This window comes from Chelmon rostratus, chromosome 2, assembly GCF_017976325.1.
Source record: "Chelmon rostratus isolate fCheRos1 chromosome 2, fCheRos1.pri, whole genome shotgun sequence".
In the NCBI taxonomy this organism is placed as follows: domain Eukaryota; kingdom Metazoa; phylum Chordata; class Actinopteri; order Chaetodontiformes; family Chaetodontidae; genus Chelmon; species Chelmon rostratus.
The window spans coordinates 16,992,935-17,013,459 of NC_055659.1; the positions used below are offsets into that span (position 1 = coordinate 16,992,935).

Here is a 20,525-nt window from a genome sequence, read left to right on the forward strand (position 1 = left end):
TCTAAACATAGCAAGTTGCAAAATTCGCTGCAAATCATTCAAGTAGTCAGGAGAGTTGACCTCCTCCTGCAATCCACATTTATTATTTAATTACTGCACAGACTTCAGTCACATAAAAACAAGGATTACTATTCACTAGAAATTCCATCTCAGCTAAAGTTCAGCCACATGGCATCCCTTCCATTTTAGCTTCCTTTTGTTGGTGGTGAGAAAACAGACTCTTGGCTTCTGTCAACTAAGAGGGGCAACAAATTGTCATGTAACAAAACAAACAGCTATGATTACAGCCCTTTACAGCATCAGTGATAAAGGCTCAGTCACAAATGTAAAGCTTACTACTGTATGCATAACCATTCGCTTTTATTCACTATTACATGTGGAAATGTTTAACTATGAGAATGACTGGGCTCAGTGGACCAAGCTTTTCTGGCTGTTCCCTGCTCTACAAGTCAAAGTCTGATTGAACATTTGCAGTTTGGGCTCCTAAACTGTCAATCAGTTAATTATAATAATCTTACACCTAATCTATTTCTGTGATGTCCGACTTTTCTCCACAAGGAGGTCAGACGTCCGTACATCTTCAGGTCATGTCAAAATGGACACAGAGGACAGACTCTTCATATCCATGTCCATAAATAAGTCTCTCCGCTCCTGTGGAGACTTCTGAACATCCTATAATGGCCCCTTATGATCCAGACTCTCCACAAAGTCTGACTCCAGCAGAAACGTTTTAAAAGCTCCTCTTGAGCCTCTTGCCACAAGTTTCCACTGGTATGACTCACAGTCAGGGTTTCCACTAAACTTGAAAAAAGGACAGCGTGCTACAAAGAAACTGGCAGCAGTAAGCAGAAAGACAAACACTCAGCCCAGCCAGTGTGCCACAATCTTTATTCCACAAAGGATAACTAAATCATGATTTGGCTCAGCAGCTGGGTATGGCTGAATGCTGCATCTCACCATGAGAGACACCAAGCGATCATATGGTGTCAAAACCATAAAACTCAAAAGACTTAATACTAACTACACTGCCGAACACCATAGTCTTTCCCTTTAATCAGCTACCCAGCCTGGATTACTGTGCACTTTTGGCTGACGTGCCAAAAGCCTCCATTTTGCCATACTGTTTGTCTGATGGCTTAACTCACCCGACCATAACAAAGTCAGCACCCAAATGTCAGTGGAACTGACTCAGTATAAGCTAATCAGAGAGCACATTTAATTTTGTTGTTGAATCCAGGAATGAGACATAAATAGACTATATTCTGCCTCTGAGAAATGTTACCACACGGCACACCATATGTGTGTGTACTCTTCCCATATCAGCTGGGAACTCAGCAAACATTCTCGTCTAACAAGCAGCTGTTGTGCTGACATCTCTTGTTGACTAAAAACACAACTCGTGATGAACGGCGGAATGCAAAATGAAAGCAGGAGACAACCAGGGAGCTCAGCTGAGGAAAGGCCCATTTACAGAGAATTTGGTTTTGGATTAGGACCAGAACGGCAGAGGGGAGATTCACTGATCGTCACATCTGGACCGTGACTGTCAATTTATAGCTGTTTAGACTAGACCAAAAAGTGTACTTTTTCAGACGTCTAGCAGCTCTCTCCAGACACACGTGAAGAGGCTGTATTTGCCCTTCCAGTGCGGAGTCCGGTTACCATCTTTCAGTCAGAGGCAGACAAACGCTGCAGCACCGGGGAACCACAGATGAGAGGGGGAAAAACGTCAACAGTGCAACGTGGCATTGAACAGCTGACTGGTTTCATCATTCAGCCTCAGTTCCTTCAAAAGGCTGCTTGTGCATTTAACCCCTTGAGCAATACATGCTGAATTACACAGATTTACACCTAGTAATACTGTACGTTACACTTGCATGCATATGTCCCCGACCTTCTGACATCACAAGTAGACAATCACATTAGAAACTCACTGAGATTGTGAAACAAAACAGTTCTTTAGAGCTAAATGATTGGTTGATTAATGGATTAGTTGATTGACAGACAATAAATCAGCAACAGTTTTGAGAACTGGCATTTTAGTCAAGTAGAGCTGTAACAAATAATCGATTAGTTGTCAACTATGGAATTAATCACCAACTATTATGATAAAAGATTAATGGGTTTCAATAATCTTTTAAGAAAAAAAATGGATCTTTTAGTTTCTTTACTCCTCTATGACTGTAAACTAAATATACAAATAAATAAATCAAAATGTCTTCTTGGGCCTTGGGAAAACACACAACATTCTTCACCATATTCTGATATTTTCTAGATCAAACAACTTCATTAATCAAGAAACTGATGAAATTAATGGTTAGCTGCAGCCCTACAGTCAAGTTTAAGGCAAAAATGCACAACAGCTGCTGGTTTCAGCTTCTCAAATGTGACAATTTGCTGTCATGTATGAAATATAATTTGGTCTTGGCCTGCAGCCTGGAAAAAAAAGGCCATTTAAAGATGCCACACTGGTTTCTGGAAAACTGTGATGGGAACTTTATACAATTTTATGACAGTTTATAGCCCTGTTTACATTACACTTTCATATCTCCAAGACCTAACATCAACTCATTGCATACTCGCTGAAAAGGTGTAAATCTAAGTTTTAAATGCTTAACATCGACCCCTTTGTGTGACCTTTAAGACTCTGTCCAGGTCAAATGAAGCATATCTTGTTACTAACTGTAACATCTTATCAGGAAACAAAGTACATTGGGTCTTGTGGTTATGTCATGAGGTGTAAACACACAAACAGACTTGGTGCTGTGTGGTTAGACAGGTATTGAGTGATGGGGTCTCACCTGCTTGGGGTCATCGTAGAAGACACCGATGGTGCTCAACTTTGGCCCAATGCTGCAGGTCTCTGTGTAGACTGCACCACAGTCCTTGTATGATCCCTCTTTGAATTTATAAGCAATGATAACATTTTTGATAGGAGGTGGCCCGGTCTTTATAATCACGTCAGACAGGAGCCCCGAGTACAGCAGGAAGCCCCCGATAGTCACAAGCAAACACACCAGGAGCACGACTAACAGGAGCACCAGGATTAAATCAGACATGGTTTCTCAAAGCGGTGCAGCTACAGTCACTACAATCTGTAAAAACCTGTCAAGCCTAAACGTCCTCCCTCCGGGTCACATACACCGAGACTGTGGTCCAGCAGGTTCAAACGACAACACGAAAAACGTCGCTGCTCAAGACGACGTGTTGAATACGCTTTTCACTGACGCAATGACCTGAAACGAAATACGAAACACTCGTTCAAGTTGACAGGAAAGACAGTTTGTTTATGGCATTTCCCCAAACACTGGAACATGCTTCCCGGATAGACCATTCTCGCCACTGAGGTGGGAGGAGTTAAGGTATTTTTTAAAAGAGACTAATTTGCATACATTAATCACACCGTCAAAAATATCAGATCTACATAGAATATATGACTATAAATAAATATCACTCCTCTTGATCAGTATAAATCTAAGTGGCCATCGAACACGCATTCATGACAACAACACCCCCCCTTTCGTTGTAATGGTTCAACCCAGGAGGCTGAGCAGAGAAATGATAGAGTGCTGGGACAAAATGCGGTGATTTCCTATATTTTCATTGAAATATTTTGTTCTTTCACCGATTCCCGTGCTCTGTAAATGATGTGAAGGGGGTATCTCAAGGATGTGGGTGCTGTCAGACAGTTTTCAGTGCTGCTTTTTGGGACTATACAGTCAAACGCTAAAGGTTTTGTTCTCTCAGTCCTGCTGACGTAAAGTTCATCAAACTATGGAAATTCATTTAGGACAAAATATGAAGTGAATCCAGTGGACTTGAGTGAGTTTGGATACATCTGTAAGCCAGTACACGTTCTGAGAATAAATGAGTCCAGAATCAGTGGTGTGAGAGATATTCAAAGTAAAGCTTTCTTTGGTATGTTTAAGCGTTTTGGCAGCAGTTTTGGAGGTTTTATTTGCCCAAATTGCCTAAATGCAAACATATGCAACTTAAATTGCAACATTTAAAGCTGCATTAGTCACTTTTTTGGTCTGGACTTAGAAACCTGAACTTCCGCTATACAGTTCTAATGGCCAACATCTAAGCAAGTTTACAATTTCTGTAGAAATTCTATAGCATTTTTGGAAGTATATTTTTATGGCAATTTTACTTATAGTTCTTTGTTGCAATATATATTTTTTACATATTTTTTCTTTTATATAGTCCTTTGTATAAAATGTACATATATATACTCAGTTTTTATTTTGTATTTCTCTATTGTTGCTATTTTTCTTCCCAACTGCTATTACCTGCTGCCTGTAATACCTGGATTTCCCTGGCTGGGGATTAATAGGTCTTATGTCTAAATCCATTATTCATGCTCCTTTTTCTTGTGTTTTGCTCTCCATCAACTCCTAGCTGGTTGAAACAGACAGCTCCGACTTAACCATACATGGAATGGAAATCCAAAACAAGCTAAAAGGAGCTAAAAAGCTCAGCAGGGCTGCAGAGTTGGGTGAGTGCACTCTAAATCAGGATTCTGTGCAAACACATCTCTCAGCTGTTTAGCTGCTGATTAGATTAAATTGTTTTGTGCCCAGAAAGTTTTGGCAAAAATAAACTTACATACACACAATTCCTAAGTCTAAAAATCTAAAAGTTTTTGTTTTTTTTTAAAGTTACGAAATTCAAATACTGCCAAAAAATCCAAAGAAACAAAACCTACAAAAACTGCCTTCCTCTCAGAATGACTCCTTTGACATAATAGAGCTGAGGGGGTTTTACCAAGTGCACCAACAGGCAGGGCTCCTACAACATATATAATCAAAAACCAAGCAGCAGTTATTCATTGTTTATGCAGATTATACATGTATGATGCTCAGTCAATGAAAGTTCAGTCTCTCAGTCTGTCTTAGCTCCTCCGTTTTGGTTGGACAGGTGGGAGCACTGGCAGATTGCTCCCTTGACCTCTGCCCTCACCCGACAGTACCAAGACCTTAAATCATCTTTCAAATCCCATTTTAACATGTTCACATATCAGTCTCCAGGACCTCAGAGTATCATAGAGATTTCTTACCTTCATTTAAAGCTTACACTAATCACTGCTGTCCCTCTTTATGGGATTTTCCAAGAACAAAGACCTCAGTGTTTGTGTACTGTGGAGCTCTTTTCCCAAGCTTCACTAGTGTTCGCCCGTTTAGAAAAAAATACTTGGAAAAAAAAAAAAAAAAAAAAAAAAGGACAAGCTGATCTTTAAAAACCTAAAACCTTCTCTGTTCATTACACATAAGACCTGGGATAGACAACAGCCTCTAGATTCATAAAGAACTAATACTTTCATCATTTTTTAATATTGTTACAGAATCAAATCTGATTTGTTATTTAATGTCTTTCATAGGGACTATTTATATGGTAATAATTTCAAATTCATTTCTCTTGCGCCAAAAGTATTTGAAACATTTAACACTGAATGACAAATCAAATCAAAACAATAGCTCCACAATCTATATTTTATTCTGTTGGTTAACAAATAGAATTCAACACACACTTTTCAGAACACTATCTAATGTGAAAACACCTAAATACTAGGCATGTTTTATCTTAAACAGAAATGTGCTTGTGGTGTTACTACCACATGCGTAAGAATACAAGAATTGTGATTATATACTGCATATTGATCCTATTCCTTCCCACTGAGTAGCAGCATTCAATACATTTAGAAAGTGATGATGTAAAAAGACAGTGAAACTCCTCTGGTGTTTGAAACGTCAAAGGGTGATCCACAAAATGTTTAAATCAAAACCAACAGTTTATTGTCCTGTTAGTTGGAGTCAGAGTCATTTGTTATATCACTTTGATCCACATCTTCCTCTCTGTTGACCCTCTTACTTTCCTCAGAGTCGGTCTCCTGGGCCTGGTGGGAAGCACATGACAAACATTGGGCGAAGTTATGAACCTGCTTACATAAAGCAGCATTACTGGATCAAACGGTTTCCCTGTTCACTGTCATCCACTAATCATTAGCTTGCTGGAGAGCTCTGCCAGTTATCTTATCAGCCCAGTGCCCTCTACAGTTTCAACTGCCTGTTAGCTGACCTGCACGGTTTAAACTTCACAAAATAATGACCCACTCAGCAGAAGTGGAAACATGTTGTTTGACTGGCTTATATAACTGCATTACTATTGTGTGCTGCTTATCCCTTTCAAATTAAACCTGTGGTGTTGACCCCACTCCCTCTAATCTTTTCAGTCACTTTACGCTTACTTACACATTATGCTGATTCTGTTGTTTATTTACTGACGCACTTGGTTCAGTTTCCTGAAAAACAATTAATTGCTTATTTTTCTTTGGTTTATGAGGTACTAATGTTGTGACAGTACCAGAAGTTTAAGCTTCAATTTAACAGTAGTGTGGAAAACAATACTCGATACCTCTTTCGATATCATGGCAAAAAGAAAAAACAAATATCGAAGTATTGATATTTCTGACAACCTTACAAGGTACACACTCAAATTTCCACGGCTGGGGATTAATAAAGTCTTATCTCTTATCTTATGGCACCAAATCTTTAAAATTGTTTTGAAACAGACCTCAATTCCCATTAATTATAGTAAGAAATACATAATATTGTACAAAATATCAAATTCTTGGCTAAGACACTGCTGATGTCTCAATATATTACAGAATCAAACCTTTTAATTTCCTGTGTCAAAGTACAATAATCTATTGTCATTACAGATAAATACAAACAATAAAATCCGATCAGATCTGCTGGGAGATGTATCATTTGTTAACACAATGCTGTCTATGAATCCTGGAAATGACAGTACCTCATCCCCTGACTCTTCCTGAAGCAGCGCTGAACGTTGCTCCTCATCGTCATCATCATCCTCACTTTCTTGTGACCTCTGAGACAAAATCTCTTCACCCTGCAGCATACATTGTTCCTTTAAGTGAATGATGCAAATATGATAAGAGACACACACTGTAAGCTCAGTATTAATATACCTTCAGGTTGCGATTCTTCAGGTTGCCAATCCAAAAAGCCTCATGACAGTTGTTGAGCATCAGCATGGCCTTCACTCTGTAGACAAACAGTTCCAGGCTCTTCTTTAAGGCTGGTACGTGGTTGGTCAGGCTTGTGTCCTGATGAATCTGAGCCACAACACATTCGGATAAGGCTAATTAGTTAAAGAGCACCTGGAGATTAAAATATGCACTGACTCTGACTGTCTTTTCTCTAATTTCACAGGAATATTTTGTGCTCCCGAACTGGTAGATTTTGCACCAGTACATGCAGATGGATGTATTCAACTGAAGATTTGCGATGAATAAGCTAGAAACTGTCATCTGTAGCTACCTTAGAGTGTCCACACATGTGATGGAGCTGCCGGGTGCTGAGCTGGAAGGTTTTCAACAGGCTCTGGACATCCTCCTAAAAAAAGACAATGCATCACTGGCAGCACTTGATTTTGCATGTTTTTACACAACAACAAAGACTGTTCTTCTATTCTTAGCCATGCTCTAGTGCCAATGCGTATGAATGACCAAAGGAGGAAGAAAACATGCACTTATACATAAAGCAAGGGATGAACTTGAAACACTAAGTCATGTGACATTTATGAATGTTTGAGGGAAAACAATGTGGTTTTACAACCCCCATGCAAACAAACTGGGACGCTGTGTAAAAAAATGTAGCAACATCCTTCATACAATCATGTGTTCACAAAGTGGTGAACCTCGCTCCATCCTCGCTTGTGAACCACTGAGCCTTTCCAGGATGCTCCTTTCATACCCAATCATGATACTATCACCTGTTACCAATCAACCTGTTTACCTGTGGAATGATCCAAACAGGTGTTTTTGGAGCATTTCACAACTTTCCCAGTCTTTTTGTTTCTACTGTCCCAACTTGTTCAGAATAAGCAGATATTTACAAAAATCAATGACGGTGATGAGATAAAACATTAAATATACTGTCTTTCTCTAAATAACCAACTTAAGAACTAAAATGTCATGGGTGTGGTGGTTTGTTAATTGACTTTTGCTTGTATTAAATCAGGTACAGGGCAAATTCCCTTCAGTAAAATGTACTGTAGTTGTGTATTATTTGCAGAAGTAATAACTTCAGATTCAATTATTTAACACCGCTGTCTGATTTTCCAAGGCCATACCTATACACTATTTAATGTTTGGCTTAATAGGTCATTTATTAAAAGTATTAGGCAATACGACTTCATGTGTACCTTGTGCCTTTTGAAACTGTTGTCCAGTAGTGGCATCCCCAACTTCAGGAAAGACTCCAGGAACAGGCGGCCATACTGCCAATAACATTATAATCAGTTAATGCAAAGTAACAGCAGCTTCAGATGAGTGTGAACTCTTTTTCAGCATGCACAGCCAGCTCACCTTTAGACAAACATTGAGCACCGGCCTAGAATCAAACACCTGTAAAAAGAGATTAGAGGACATATTATTGAGCACATGGATTTGTTAAAGACAAACAAAGATTAGATGGGGAAAAAAGTGAAGCTAGACCCATGGTGCACAGCCAAGCAACAGCCAGCCCACTTTACCTTAGGATACAGTTAGCTAGTTGGCTGCCCCTGCCTTGCATTGCTCTTGGCTTGTGAAGGCAGTTGTTACTGCCTTTGCTTTTATCGTTACATCATTTATTGTTGGCTAAAATCAACACCATTTGTCATAACATGCAAGTTAGTATCATGGATCACATTAGATCATGAAGTAATTTAACAAGATAGCCAACTATCCACTCAGATTCTGGTAGCGAAAATGTTAGTGAGCAAGCCAGGTAATGCTGGCCAGCTAGTTGTAACTTGGCTATGTTTCATCGATGTGGTGTCGGTGAGTTGTAGGCTGTTGTAGGCAATCCTTCCACACATTGGCAATACAAAGCCATTAATACATGTAAATACATATATACATACTTACACATTGTACATTTAATTAATTACCCAAAATGAATGAAATATTATATCACGGAAAGTCACACATGAGGTCTAACATCAAAACGAGTGCATTCACAGCCATTACATCATGCTAACAGACCTTAACTAGGTTGACCAGGATATGAAAGTCTCTGACAGCCAGGTTCCATGTCAGCAGCTTCTCACTCTGAGCCTGCGAGGAGGACATGGACCATAAGTTTTAAAAGTTCACAGACACACGAAGTATGGTGTCACTTTGAAAACACACTGTTCGGGAGAAAATAACCATTAGTTATGCATCTTATTACACAGTCAAAAATACACTACAGACTAATTCACAAGTCACACATTTAAACAAACTGGCATTCACAAATGTTTAAAAGCATAATTGTTAGTTAGACATTTTTTAGTAGATGTGTAGCAGGGTTAGGCTGCTCAGATTCCACTGAGCTCTCAGGTACACTGTATGCAGGAGAACACGTTGCACAGTGTGACACCTAGTGGCCGACCTCAGTGTTGTCACTGATTTTGAAAGCAGGGATCTTCCTGGAGGCCTTTTCCAGCTCTGCCATCAACACTTTGTAAAACACCAGGAATGTCTGCCTGACAGGAGGAAACCATGAAAGAATGAACAGAATAATAACAACATGGATTTTCCATTTTGTTCGAACATAACTAAACCCGAAGGACTGATGAGGAGCTACCTGTTGAGAGTGGGCCACGATGCAGAGCTCTCATCTTTTGATGCGTTGAGGAGCTCAGGGATTCCTTCTCCAGCTATTTCCTCAACTGCCTTCAGAACATCATTGGCATGTTCCAGGTAGATGCTGCAGAGAAGAGGAAGGAAAGACAGAGACACCATAATTCAACATTTTAGATGTGTGTTCACAATTCTAACAGCGTATATGATAATAAAGGGTGTTAACTAGCAAGTGTGTGCTTTATAAATGTGCTAACACTTGTAGGTGCTTGGGATGGGGTCAGGGGGAGCATGTGTGGTTGCAGGGAGTGAAATATTTTCTGCAAAGTTTAACATTAGTACATTGCAGTCATAGTGTTGTGTAACACTCAACAAAACAGCGACTTCATTCATTTACTGAGTGAGAACAAATACACTGAGCTGCTTGTGTGGTATGTGCATGGACAGCACAGCTTCCTGGAGCTGATGCTTGTTTATTTGCTTCTACTGCACAGCATGGTGAATATTAACATTTATTAAAGAGCCAGAGGTAATTTCCCTAAGCAGTTTGCATTGCAAATAACATCACACACACAAACATGCAAAAGACACATATAAACCCATGAATCTTTTTTAAAAGTTGCTGGGGTCCTTTTTCAATTTATATCCTTTAATTTGATTAATTGCCTTTATGTTATTGATTTAGTGAGAAGGATTCACACAAGCTAGCGCCTGACCAATAGTGGAATTTTAAGGCTGATACCAACATAGATATTTGAGACCTTAGTGTTGTAGTTTTACAGTTGGCAAACACAATGGTCATCGCTCTGTGGTGGTCACACTATGTAACAGCAACATGATTGTAAATTACCACAAATTTGTCTATGGCATTTCTGTGCTGTAGCTACTTGTCATCATATATACTGATACCAATACATGTGTGATAAGCTACAATCCATCGCCACTGTATCAGTCAGGCTTTAACGCGAGCATCTAGGACGCTTTCCATAGATTTGGAATGCAACTTTTTTTTCTCTTGTGCGTTTATGGCATGCAGACACACCTTAGGAGAGTGTGAAGTGCTTCATTGAATTTGTTCCCTCGCTCCCTCTCTCCGCTGGCTGTCACCCACTCTTGGCTCAGGAAACGTTTCGCCAGGGAAGCTAGGAAGAAAAATGAGCCAATCATCATCACAGTCACACACTGGATAGTAGGTGAGCCAGTGTAAATGAGGGAAGGCGTCACACTGACCGGTCTGCTCTCTGTAGGCAGCAGGGTTCCCTCCTTTCTCTGACATGGTGGACAGAAGCTGGGAGAGACACAGGGCAGTGCTGAGACTCGGCATGGTGCTGCGGAAGTTCACCAGGTACTCAAAGCTGTGTCTAAACAAAGCCAAAAGGGGGCAAAGACACATTTGATTCTGTCATCGCCAGTGTTTTGCAACATTTTGCAAATGTGACTTGTTCCTTTCTGGACACAGGGATATTAATTAATACATATATTTCTAAGACTAGATCTACTGTATTGTAAAGACTATATTGTATTTTGCAATTGTTATTTTGTGGCGTCCTGTGCAAAAAGGATACTTTGGCAGTGAAACTGCACCAAAGTGACTGAATAGGATAAACAAATAGATCAATAGATAAATAAAAAGCAAAAATAAATAAAAAAGCTCATATTATAGTAGTCACTCTGGCTCTCAAACTTTATCACTCACTTTACAAGCTGCTCCAGAGTCAATTCAGCACCTCCCTCCTTTAGTCGTCCAGCCATAACTCCCAGAGCCTTCTTCAGTAAGATCCGCTGTCCTGGCTGGCTGAATCCAGACCTGGCAATACACAAATACATACAGACATATCAGGGACAAAAGTGAGAAGGACATACTGACACTTCCAAAGACATTTTGCTCTGACTATCTATAGAGTTAAGATTTAATGTCAGATGTGAAAGTCAGTGGTGCTGGTCCTCCTCACCAGCTGAAGGTCGTGTTCAGGACCTGCAGGAGCAGCTGGTAGGCTGAAGACATCACCTGGTGCTCCTGAACATCTGTGGCTGGTCCGTCCACTACACCGTTGTTCTCAGACAGCAATGTCTGGCCAAAACAAAACAGATCATTTTTATTATTTGGAATTTTTATTGACAATTGGAAGGAAGAGACAAGGTCACTCATAGCTAGAGATTAACTAGGTTTCCATCCAAATGCAGTGCAAAACTTAACCAAATTTAGAGAAAATCTGCAAAAGAAAATGCAAATTAATACACATTTTGAATTTTCAACATTTCGCATCAGGATTTTTTGGGCACAAATTGTGCATAAATACAGGTGGATATTGAGATATTGTATAAGATATTGTTTACGTTTGTACCTGAAAATGGTTGTGGCAGTTCTCCAGGTGTGAACAGAGAGCAGGTAGCAGATGGACGCAGCAGGAAGCAATGTCCTTGGGGCTCCTCTGCTGTAGATGGGAGAAGCCCACACTCTTATCAGTCCTTCCCTGCAGAAAACAAAGAAAATATTTAATATGCATATAAAATATTGCATATTACAGTTTTATACACTATAGGAAAATAATAATGAACATGTGAAGGTACAATAACCTAAAATATGTACTGTTCTTTATGACAGACTTTTACCCTGGACACTGTCGTGACTTCTCTGATCTGTTTGTCACATTATGCACTGGCTTTCTTTGTGTACCTTAAAGAAAGGGGCTCTCTTTGCAGGTGCAGCGGTAAGACTAAACTCCAGTTTGCGTAGCATATCCTCCAGCAGGAAAACCAGCTCAGCAGGACCCAGCAGGACCTCCTCTCGCACCTCAATCATGTGAGAATATTAGAGGAGATGTATAAGTTCCAGCATTCTACCTCTACCCCCCTCCTACCCATAAAATAACTCAATCAAAAATGTTGTAAAGAAACATTTAAAAGGCCTACTCTCTTTTATAAGAAAACAAAACTTCTTATTTTCCTTACATTGGTGTGGAGCTCAGAGTCCAGCAGTGTGCGGGACAGCATGCCACACTGCAGCACACTGAGCACCTCCATGTCCAGCTCTCTGAAAAACGGCCTGTAGGACACCAGACTGACACCTTGCCGGATCTCCTTTTCTTTCTCCTTCTCTGGCTCCTTCAGCACGAGCAGAATCACATTTTTTAAAGCTCAGTTTCATTAAATATGAGATTAATGTGAGAGGTCAAGGTTTACCTGCTGAGTTTTGTCCCCTATAGTGGTCTCCTCAAGCTGAGAGCTGCTCTCTGAGGAATTCTTACCAGGGGCCTTCCTCTTCTTCCCTGTGGCATCTGAAGTGACACAGTTAAGTAAGTACTTACTTCCTTATTCAGAGTATTTGGTATAAAATCTTCTGTCGGGCATTCTTACCTTTCTTTGCCTTGTTCACAGGAACAGTTGAGCCAAGTATAATCCCATCAGTGCTTTCTCCATCAAAGTTGGCAACAGGTGGAACATAGCCTGGTGTTCCTGAGACACATGTTCAAGAAAAAGTGCACAAGTTTAAAATCTTAAGCTGACTTGAGGCCACGTGTGATAATGGCAAGATTTTTAGATCCCCTGTTCTGATGGATCACCTGCCAAAGCCCTCTCCAACAGTGTCTGAAGGTAGGTGATGTTCTGCAGGCGAGTCATCACTTTCATCTTCATCTCAAGCTCCTTTTGTGTACAGAATGCGTTTATGGCCTAACACAAAACAGGGGGAAGAGACCGCTTTAGTCACATATCTCCTAAATTTGAAAAAACAATGTGTACAAATCAATCAAACCCATTTGACATGAACGTGCAGCTACCTCTCTGAACCAGTTGATGGTGTGAAACAGCAAAGTACAGAGGAACTCCCTCTCAGCTTTTGACAGGCTCTCCATCTTCTCCACGACCACCATGTCTGTTAGGATCAGAGGGCAGCCTGTGTCCCGGCAAATGTAAACACACAGAGGCAAATTATTTCAACAGCAAGAGAAGTGAGAGCAAGCTTCCAAGGGAAACGTGTAACTTCCATTTCCTCACCCAGCAGGGCATCGATCTCCTCGAGGTCTCCCTGATGCTGTTTCTCCTCACAGAGCCGCAGGAGGCGGAAAAATGGAGACAGGCAGAGAGGAGACACTCGCCTGCCCCAGAAAATACAGGGAGAAACAAAACAAATGTCTCATTGATTACATTCATGTTTGTAAGATATTACACCACAAACTGAGCTGGATCAGACTCTGTTACAAGTGAAATACATCACTGACTAAACATTGTGTTGTGGGGCGACTGACTTGTGTGCCTTCTCGGTTTGACTCTGCGGCTCTCCTTTGTTCTGGATGTCTACGGCCAGTAGAGGCAGCAGGTTGATGGCAATGCCTCCTTGACTCTCCTCCTCATCCAGGTTGTACATCACACAGGCTGGAAAGGGAAAGGAACTGAGGGACACAGGCAGGGGGGATTAATGACACTGGTTAAAGGAATTAATGTTCAAGTGTATTAAAACGAATAACTTCTTATGCTGCTAGCTGTCCGTCACTAACCCAGATATTTCTGGTCCTAGATCCATCACAAAGTCATCCTGGAAGTCATCAAGGACGCTCTTAGCGATTGTTTCCTGTTGGTAGCAGGAAGACAACAAGACCAGAATACTTACTTGCATCTTATGAAGCTACATGCATGACAGCAGTGATATCTACATTGAATTGAAAAAAGTTGGAAATGAGGAAACAATGGGAGATTTTTGAGACACACCTGCACCTGTGGGTCCAGGCTGGAGCTCAGGATCAGGTTGGCCAGTTCATCATAGTACAGAGCCGCAGCCTCAGGTGAGCTTTCACTGCTCGACTTCACCAGCTCCAACAGGGCTGTCACCTGCAACAAGCAGTACACACATACACGAACATATCCAGAGACCAGTCACTCGGTGGCAGGTGGAACGATTGGAGGGAATACTCCACAAACCTCTCTCTCAGCCAATAATAATGATTTTCTTTAAGGGTTTGTGGCAGGAGAAAATACTACCATTATCAGTTTTTTGTCAGACCTATTCCACCGGGAGGTCACAGGTTTAGTTACTAAAGAGTAAACACATAGCTGGTGAGAAACATTTAAATCAATGAGTAAGAGGCTTAAATACAGTGGCACAACCACCAAATGAAGGATGGTTTATATACTTATATAATATTTATATATACTGCCCTGAGGAGGTGCTGACCCTACCCAAGATTAGATACCCAAGATGTCAAAATTACAAACACAAATGGCAACCAAAGCCATCTTATCAACTTATAAAATCCAAATAAGAATTTCAGTTTTCCACAACACAAATGGAAAAACTGAAAAATGGAAACGACGAAGGACGTTATAACATCTACATTCATGTGTAATACTTCCCCTGCCCCTTTAAAATACTAAAACTAGAAGTATATGAAAAAAAAACATTTCTTGTTGTCTAAATGTGCCAGAAGTGATGCACTGCAGCTATCACTCACTGTTAAACCCACAAGTAAAGTGATATTGAAAAAAAATAAAGAGACAGAAAGCACTCTAATGAAAACCACAAACCGCAATACATCCTTGCATACACACTGTTCATTCTGATTGTTTTAATGGCAAAAATGTACCTGTCTGAATGTCTCCTGGGGTAACGAACCATTCTCCTTCAGCCTGGAGGTCGTGGGGGGGCAGAGAGTGCGATTAATACATAGAGATAAAGTGACAGAATGAACAAGGAAAATACTGCTATTGGCAGTGAGTTACAGCCCTTACCTGGAGGCCCCCATGCTGCCTATGATCATGACCGCACCAATGATGCCGATGCGCTTGTACTTGGGCACAGTGCTGGAGAGCTGTTTGCGGATCACTATGTGCATGTCATCCTGAGGGGAGGGACGGAACAAGAGAGGTCTGCGGTGAGGCGACGGCAAGAAGAGACGGCAAAAGTGTTGAACGAAAAGATTATCTCATGAAAGTACACCTGGATGTGAGAGCCCTGCTGCTGGTGCCCAAAGGCCAGTCTGCTCAGAAGGTGGAAGAGTCTGCGGATCTGCTGGGGTGTGAGGTTGTCCATGTAGTCCAAGATTCCCTGCATCAAATATCCTGCTCGGTTAAAAACTCTTCCAATCACAATGGTAAGATACTAAACCTTTGTATGTACACCGTCAGGGACTGCAAGCTGTTGGTACACACATCCTCGAATTTGATTTATACTTGTTTTTTCAGTGTGGTCTGATTAGCAGCTACAATAGCAGATATGCGGGCCACCTCCTTACCTTAACAAAAACAGCATACAGAGCCATTTCTGAGGGCTTTTCTGTGACCAGGCCACAGAGCAGCTCCAGAGCCATGTCCACCTCCCCACCCACACCGCTGCACACATGGGTCACGAGGGAACCCACCACTTCCTACAAAACATAATACAGGACTGAATTAAAATGACTCTGACAAATTTACGTCAAAAACACATCTTAAAAAATGAATCCCAAACCCACCTGTTGGCAGTAAGAGTCAAAGGCAGTGAATGAGTGTCGGTACATGTGTCCACCGAAAGGCACCACACAGGGGTCAGGGGAGCGCAGCAGACTCTGAGCCAGAGCCAAGATGGAGGGAAAATACCCTCGCATGACCTAGAAAATAACATGCTATTCAAATACTAATCAATCACTAGATCACTACTTTATACTTGAGCTCACATGTATGCAGTCTGACCCACCTGAGCGTAGTCCCTGAAGGTCCTCTGGAGCAGAGCCTCCTGGATCAGTCCAGTCCTCACTTTCACCTTCAGCACCCTCTCCGCCCCCCGCCGGCTCTGGTTGGCATTGGTGAAGTGGAGGATGAACAGCACCAGCAGATCTATCACCTGACGAGGCAGAGCACATTTTAGGGTGAGACATACAGGTTCGCAGACACACATAAACAGGATCCAAACATGTTTTTGGATTCAAAATGTCAAAGTTTGTCCACATTCAAACTTTGTGAATGACTTTCAAATTATTTTTGGTTGAGCAAATGCTTTATTATAATTTCACAAAATATTATGTTCTCTGTTTTTTATTAAAATAAAGCAAAGGCACATGGTATGATAACAATCAATCTTCATACCACAGTATACTGCTGCAAACCTACGAGGAGGTAATCTGAACTGGGTAAATGACACTCACCTTATGGTCCTGCACTTCGTCCACAGACTCGATTGCCTAATGACAAACACAGGAAAAGCTCAGCAAACAACATTGAAAGTGAGATGACTTAACCATTAGAAACAAAATCAAAAGCACTGGCATTTAGTAATCAATTAAAGCAAGAGGGATTGAGAACTCATTAATTCCCACCTTGAGCCAAGCCTCAGATATCGTTTTCTGGAAACGCACTGCTGACTTGATGCCGTCCAGTATCAGTGCAATGCTGTCCTGGCTGCTGCCAGCTGCTGGTGTGGAAGCAGACCTGCTCCAAAACCAGACTTATTAGATTGTATCTTCAGGAATGCAACATCAAGAATCTACTGACCTACTTTGAGACAGGTTTATTCAAAATGTACTTATGCGTAGTTGCGAGTGAACTGGAATGTGCGTCGCCTTACACTACTGACCCTTTGCTCGCCACGCGGCTCTGGGAGGCCTGCAGCACAGTAGAGAGAACACACTGCTCCAACTCCAGCTTTTTACGAAGATTACACACCACCTACACACAGAAAAAACACACCACACACTTACACATTTCAAAATATAAGTACTATAACAAACAGAACACACTAATTGCATTATGTTGTTTAAATGCACAACACTGTGGACATCTGAGCTCTGACCTCATATGCATCAGAGGCTGAGACAGAGTGCAGGATGAACTTGACCACCATAGGTAGGTCCTCCAGTTGAACAGCAGCCAAAGTGGACATAACAGCTCCACGAACCTGAGATAGCAGACAGATAGGCCCTGAATAAATCCCCAAAAATAAGTGCAATAATGTCTGTGTCTGTGTGTGTGTGAGTTCTACCTCAGTCAGTAATGAGGAACTGAGGTTCAGACTAGAGAGGGCGTCCAGGATGGGGACAGTCAACTGAGTGTTCTCCTGGAGTAAAGTGCTACAGAGAACAGTGACGAAATGGCAGAACGTTTAATCAGCAACTCTGAAACCACACCTGAAGTACAGAGGCACAGATCTGTTGTCGAGATTTACTGCACACACTTGAGCTCTCTGGCTATGTCATGGTGCTGGGAGTCTTCCAGTATCTCTGGCAGACTGGTGATGATGTCACGCTGAACCTCCACTGGTGCTACTGACACAAGCTCCATGAGCTTCGTTGCCAGCTCCTGCAAATAACAGAGCACAAAGATGGCAGAGATAAAGGGGCACATTGCCATCGAGAAATTATTTCAATTATAATAATACCGGTGTCAGGTGCCAGAATTTCAGTTATCAGATATTGGACTGACGTCACTGATCCACGTACTGATCCGGTCTACTTACAGTTGACTTACTTGATAGGGTTTTTTTTTGATCGTGTAGATATTTACTTCTTTACACAGTTCTTGCATTTTTACTTCAATGTTCACTTTAAAAACCTTACAACAGAGTTGTCAGTTTGCTGTTACACTCATTCCAAATCCTATATTACTTTTGAACTCACGTATAGAAATCAAATTGCCAGTAGTTGAGAAATCACTTGATTTGTTCACATTTTTTTTTTTAAATTGAAGGATTTGCCATTTAGCCTACAGTTAAAAAAATTGCTTTGAGATACATTTAAATGCAATGCATTTTTGTGTATTTTTGCTCTTTTAATAAGAGTTTATGTGTGTCTACTACAGCCTCATGTAACCTTATACATAATACCACCACCACCACAAACAACAACAACTATTATTATAATCAAGAAAGAAGAGCTCTGGTATCAGTAGATATTTAAATCCAAGTATCCAGACCAGAACTGAAATAAAGTGGATCGGTGCATCTCTACTAGAAATCAGTAACGCCTGATATGAAGATGAAATATGTGATCACAGGTCTAATGAACAGATCAGCAAAATAACAAACACCTCTGTTAAATCTAACGCCTGTGACAACTGTACATGCAACAAGACCCGTCATCACGGAAATTACTACCTTGCTGTCCACAATTCTGTCTAGCCATTTAAGCTGGTTAATAATTACGCGAGGAATACTGAGCCCTCCATCTCCAGTGCTGTGAAGGAAAAAACAAGAGAGCATTTAAACAAAATAAGACAATGTAAAAACACCAGTAAAAATGGCTAAAATGCTGCGAAGTGAACTCATGTGAAATACTAACCCATCAAGCATAAATTCAGGGAGTTTCTCGAGCAAGGTGTTAATGATGAAAGTCTGAATGAAAGAGAAAACTTGTTTAATAAGCACGTTAGAAAGATACACTACACAGCACACATTTGTGCGCCTCATTGCAGAAAGCAACATTCTGCATTTGCTTTTCTGAGTGACATCCTTTGCTGAAAATCTTACCTGCAGCATCTCAATCCCCAGCAGCATGCGTAGCAGGCTTTCCTGGAATGAGCTGACACAACTGCAACACAGAGGAAAACATGTCAGTATGTTGCACCATACACACCCCAAACATAAGCTTTAGTCTAGGTCGTAGCTGTGCGCTCCGTAAATTAAAGTTCTACCTGTTGCCTCTATTAGCATTGAGGGGTTTTTTTTTAAAGTTACCTGGAGTCTCCATCAGACAGTCGTGGGACACACGGAAGGAGGCAGTTCCTAAACCGCTCAGGGTCCTCAATATGAGACTCCAATCCAGTGATGAATTCCTGCACAATCTGAGAAATTAAGTGTCAATGAAACACAATTGTCTCATACCAAATGCCTTAGTTTTGTACAAAGATGGTGTGTAGACTCACCACGGGGTACCTTGGACTCTTCTGTAGCTGCTGCTGGATCCTTTTTTGAAAAACTACTTGGTCAACAGCTGAAAAAGATAAAGATCAGAAAAATCAGGTGTGGAGATACGGATGTCATCTACCAGCCTGATATGATCTGAAACTTGGAGCGAGTGTGTTTACCAATCTCATTGGACGTGCCACCTTGTTTTAAGGTGACACCTGCCTCTCGAAGAAAGACAGCAAATACACTTTGATTGGTCTCTTCCGGAGCAGGTTCCTTTGCCTGGCGGCCAGCACTGCGACTCTTCTTTGCCTCTACGGAGAGAACAGAATAAGCTTTTAATAAAACAGAATCCAGCCGAAAAAAAATGTTGAAAACTGTCAGTTAATGTAAAATTCAGACGTTTGCAAACTATTTTGGTGTCCTCATGTCAGTGAGATATGAAACATGCAGTGGTCCTGTCAGATTATGTCATACTGCTGGGTGTGTTGGCTGGAAAGCTGAAGGACTTCACAGGCAGACTGTACTGGCTCATAGTTATGAACTGCTCTAATGTTATGTTACTTAAAACTTACTGGTGGTTGTAGTAGCTCCCTCTCCTTTATCCACAGAGGAGCGTCGCTTTTTGCGCATCATCTAACGAAACATAAAGGTCAGAGTGTTTTTAAAGACAAGGCTAGCGTCCACAGTAGCAAGCAAGCTAACATGTTCATATGCTAGCTTCACTGGGGACCTGCGTAAACGGCAACATACTTTACAGTAGCTAGGATAGCTAGTTCAGTAATACAATAACTACAACACAAACATGCCACACTTTAAGTATATAACATAATGCCGATGTTATATCGCTGGCTGGCAGAATCATTCAGGATGATAAAAGTGAGACATACGTTTAATATATAGATGAAACCACGGTCGACGATATCAAAATACCAAAGTTACAAAACAAACTTCCGCGCCACTGTGCTTCACGCGTCATCAACCACAGTTAGGGACCCTCTTCCTGGAGTTGAGGTAACGGGGGGCAGCAGCTACGAATAAATGCCCAATACGTCTGAGAATAATCAAAGAAAGCGCCTGCACATT

At 41.1% G+C, this 20,525-nt stretch overlaps 2 protein-coding genes across 4 annotated transcripts in view; both read right to left on the reverse strand.

Moving 5' to 3' along the window:
* tex264a (testis expressed 264, ER-phagy receptor a) overlaps positions 1-3,294 on the reverse strand; it is a 70,717-nt gene extending 67,423 nt beyond the window's left edge. The window contains exon 1 of the mRNA XM_041954206.1: positions 2,802-3,294. Within this exon, the coding sequence (XP_041810140.1) occupies positions 2,802-3,059 (258 nt within the window). The 5' untranslated portion in view covers positions 3,060-3,294. The remainder of the gene's footprint in view (positions 1-2,801) is intronic.
* Positions 3,295-5,487: 2,193 nt separating this feature from the next.
* Positions 5,488-20,415, reverse strand: fancd2 (FA complementation group D2). Of its 3 annotated transcripts, none has more exons than XM_041948526.1 (44): positions 20,330-20,415; positions 20,015-20,075; positions 19,619-19,753; positions 19,457-19,524; positions 19,269-19,375; positions 19,062-19,122; positions 18,874-18,926; positions 18,690-18,768; positions 17,772-17,896; positions 17,580-17,667; positions 17,391-17,495; positions 17,175-17,266; positions 16,918-17,029; positions 16,747-16,782; positions 16,299-16,445; positions 16,078-16,212; positions 15,859-15,990; positions 15,564-15,671; positions 15,356-15,465; positions 15,211-15,253; positions 14,339-14,458; positions 14,128-14,201; positions 13,879-14,022; positions 13,628-13,728; positions 13,411-13,526; positions 13,195-13,303; positions 12,989-13,087; positions 12,815-12,909; positions 12,584-12,736; positions 12,309-12,425; positions 11,977-12,105; positions 11,584-11,702; positions 11,328-11,438; positions 10,862-10,992; positions 10,674-10,773; positions 9,636-9,758; positions 9,441-9,534; positions 9,053-9,124; positions 8,393-8,431; positions 8,230-8,304; positions 7,344-7,418; positions 6,992-7,138; positions 6,814-6,912; positions 5,488-5,896 (listed from the first exon to the last, which is right to left on the reverse strand). In XM_041948526.1, exons 2-44 carry the CDS (start codon positions 20,073-20,075, stop codon positions 5,804-5,806), a joined length of 4,332 nt encoding a protein of 1,443 aa, XP_041804460.1. In that variant the 5' UTR covers positions 20,330-20,415; the 3' UTR covers positions 5,488-5,803. The 3 variants fall into 3 exon arrangements, with proteins under 3 accessions (XP_041804460.1, XP_041804469.1, XP_041804452.1); XM_041948535.1 differs by having other exon boundaries at positions 13,411-13,505; positions 17,166-17,266; XM_041948518.1 differs by having other exon boundaries at positions 17,166-17,266.
* Positions 20,416-20,525: the final 110 nt, after the last annotated feature.

Coding starts and splice junctions, on each gene's coding strand:
- fancd2 (XM_041948518.1), bottom strand. CDS start 20,075: ATGATGCGCAAAAAGCGACGCTCCTCTGTGGATAAAGGAGAGGGAGCT. Junction 15,672..15,858: donor TGTATGCTGTTTTTGTTAAG/GTAAGGAGGTGG, acceptor TATTTGATGCAG/GGAATCTTGGACTACATGGA. Junction 5,897..6,813: donor AGGAAGAGTCAGGGGATGAG/GTACTGTCATTT, acceptor GCTTCCCACCAG/GCCCAGGAGACCGACTCTGA.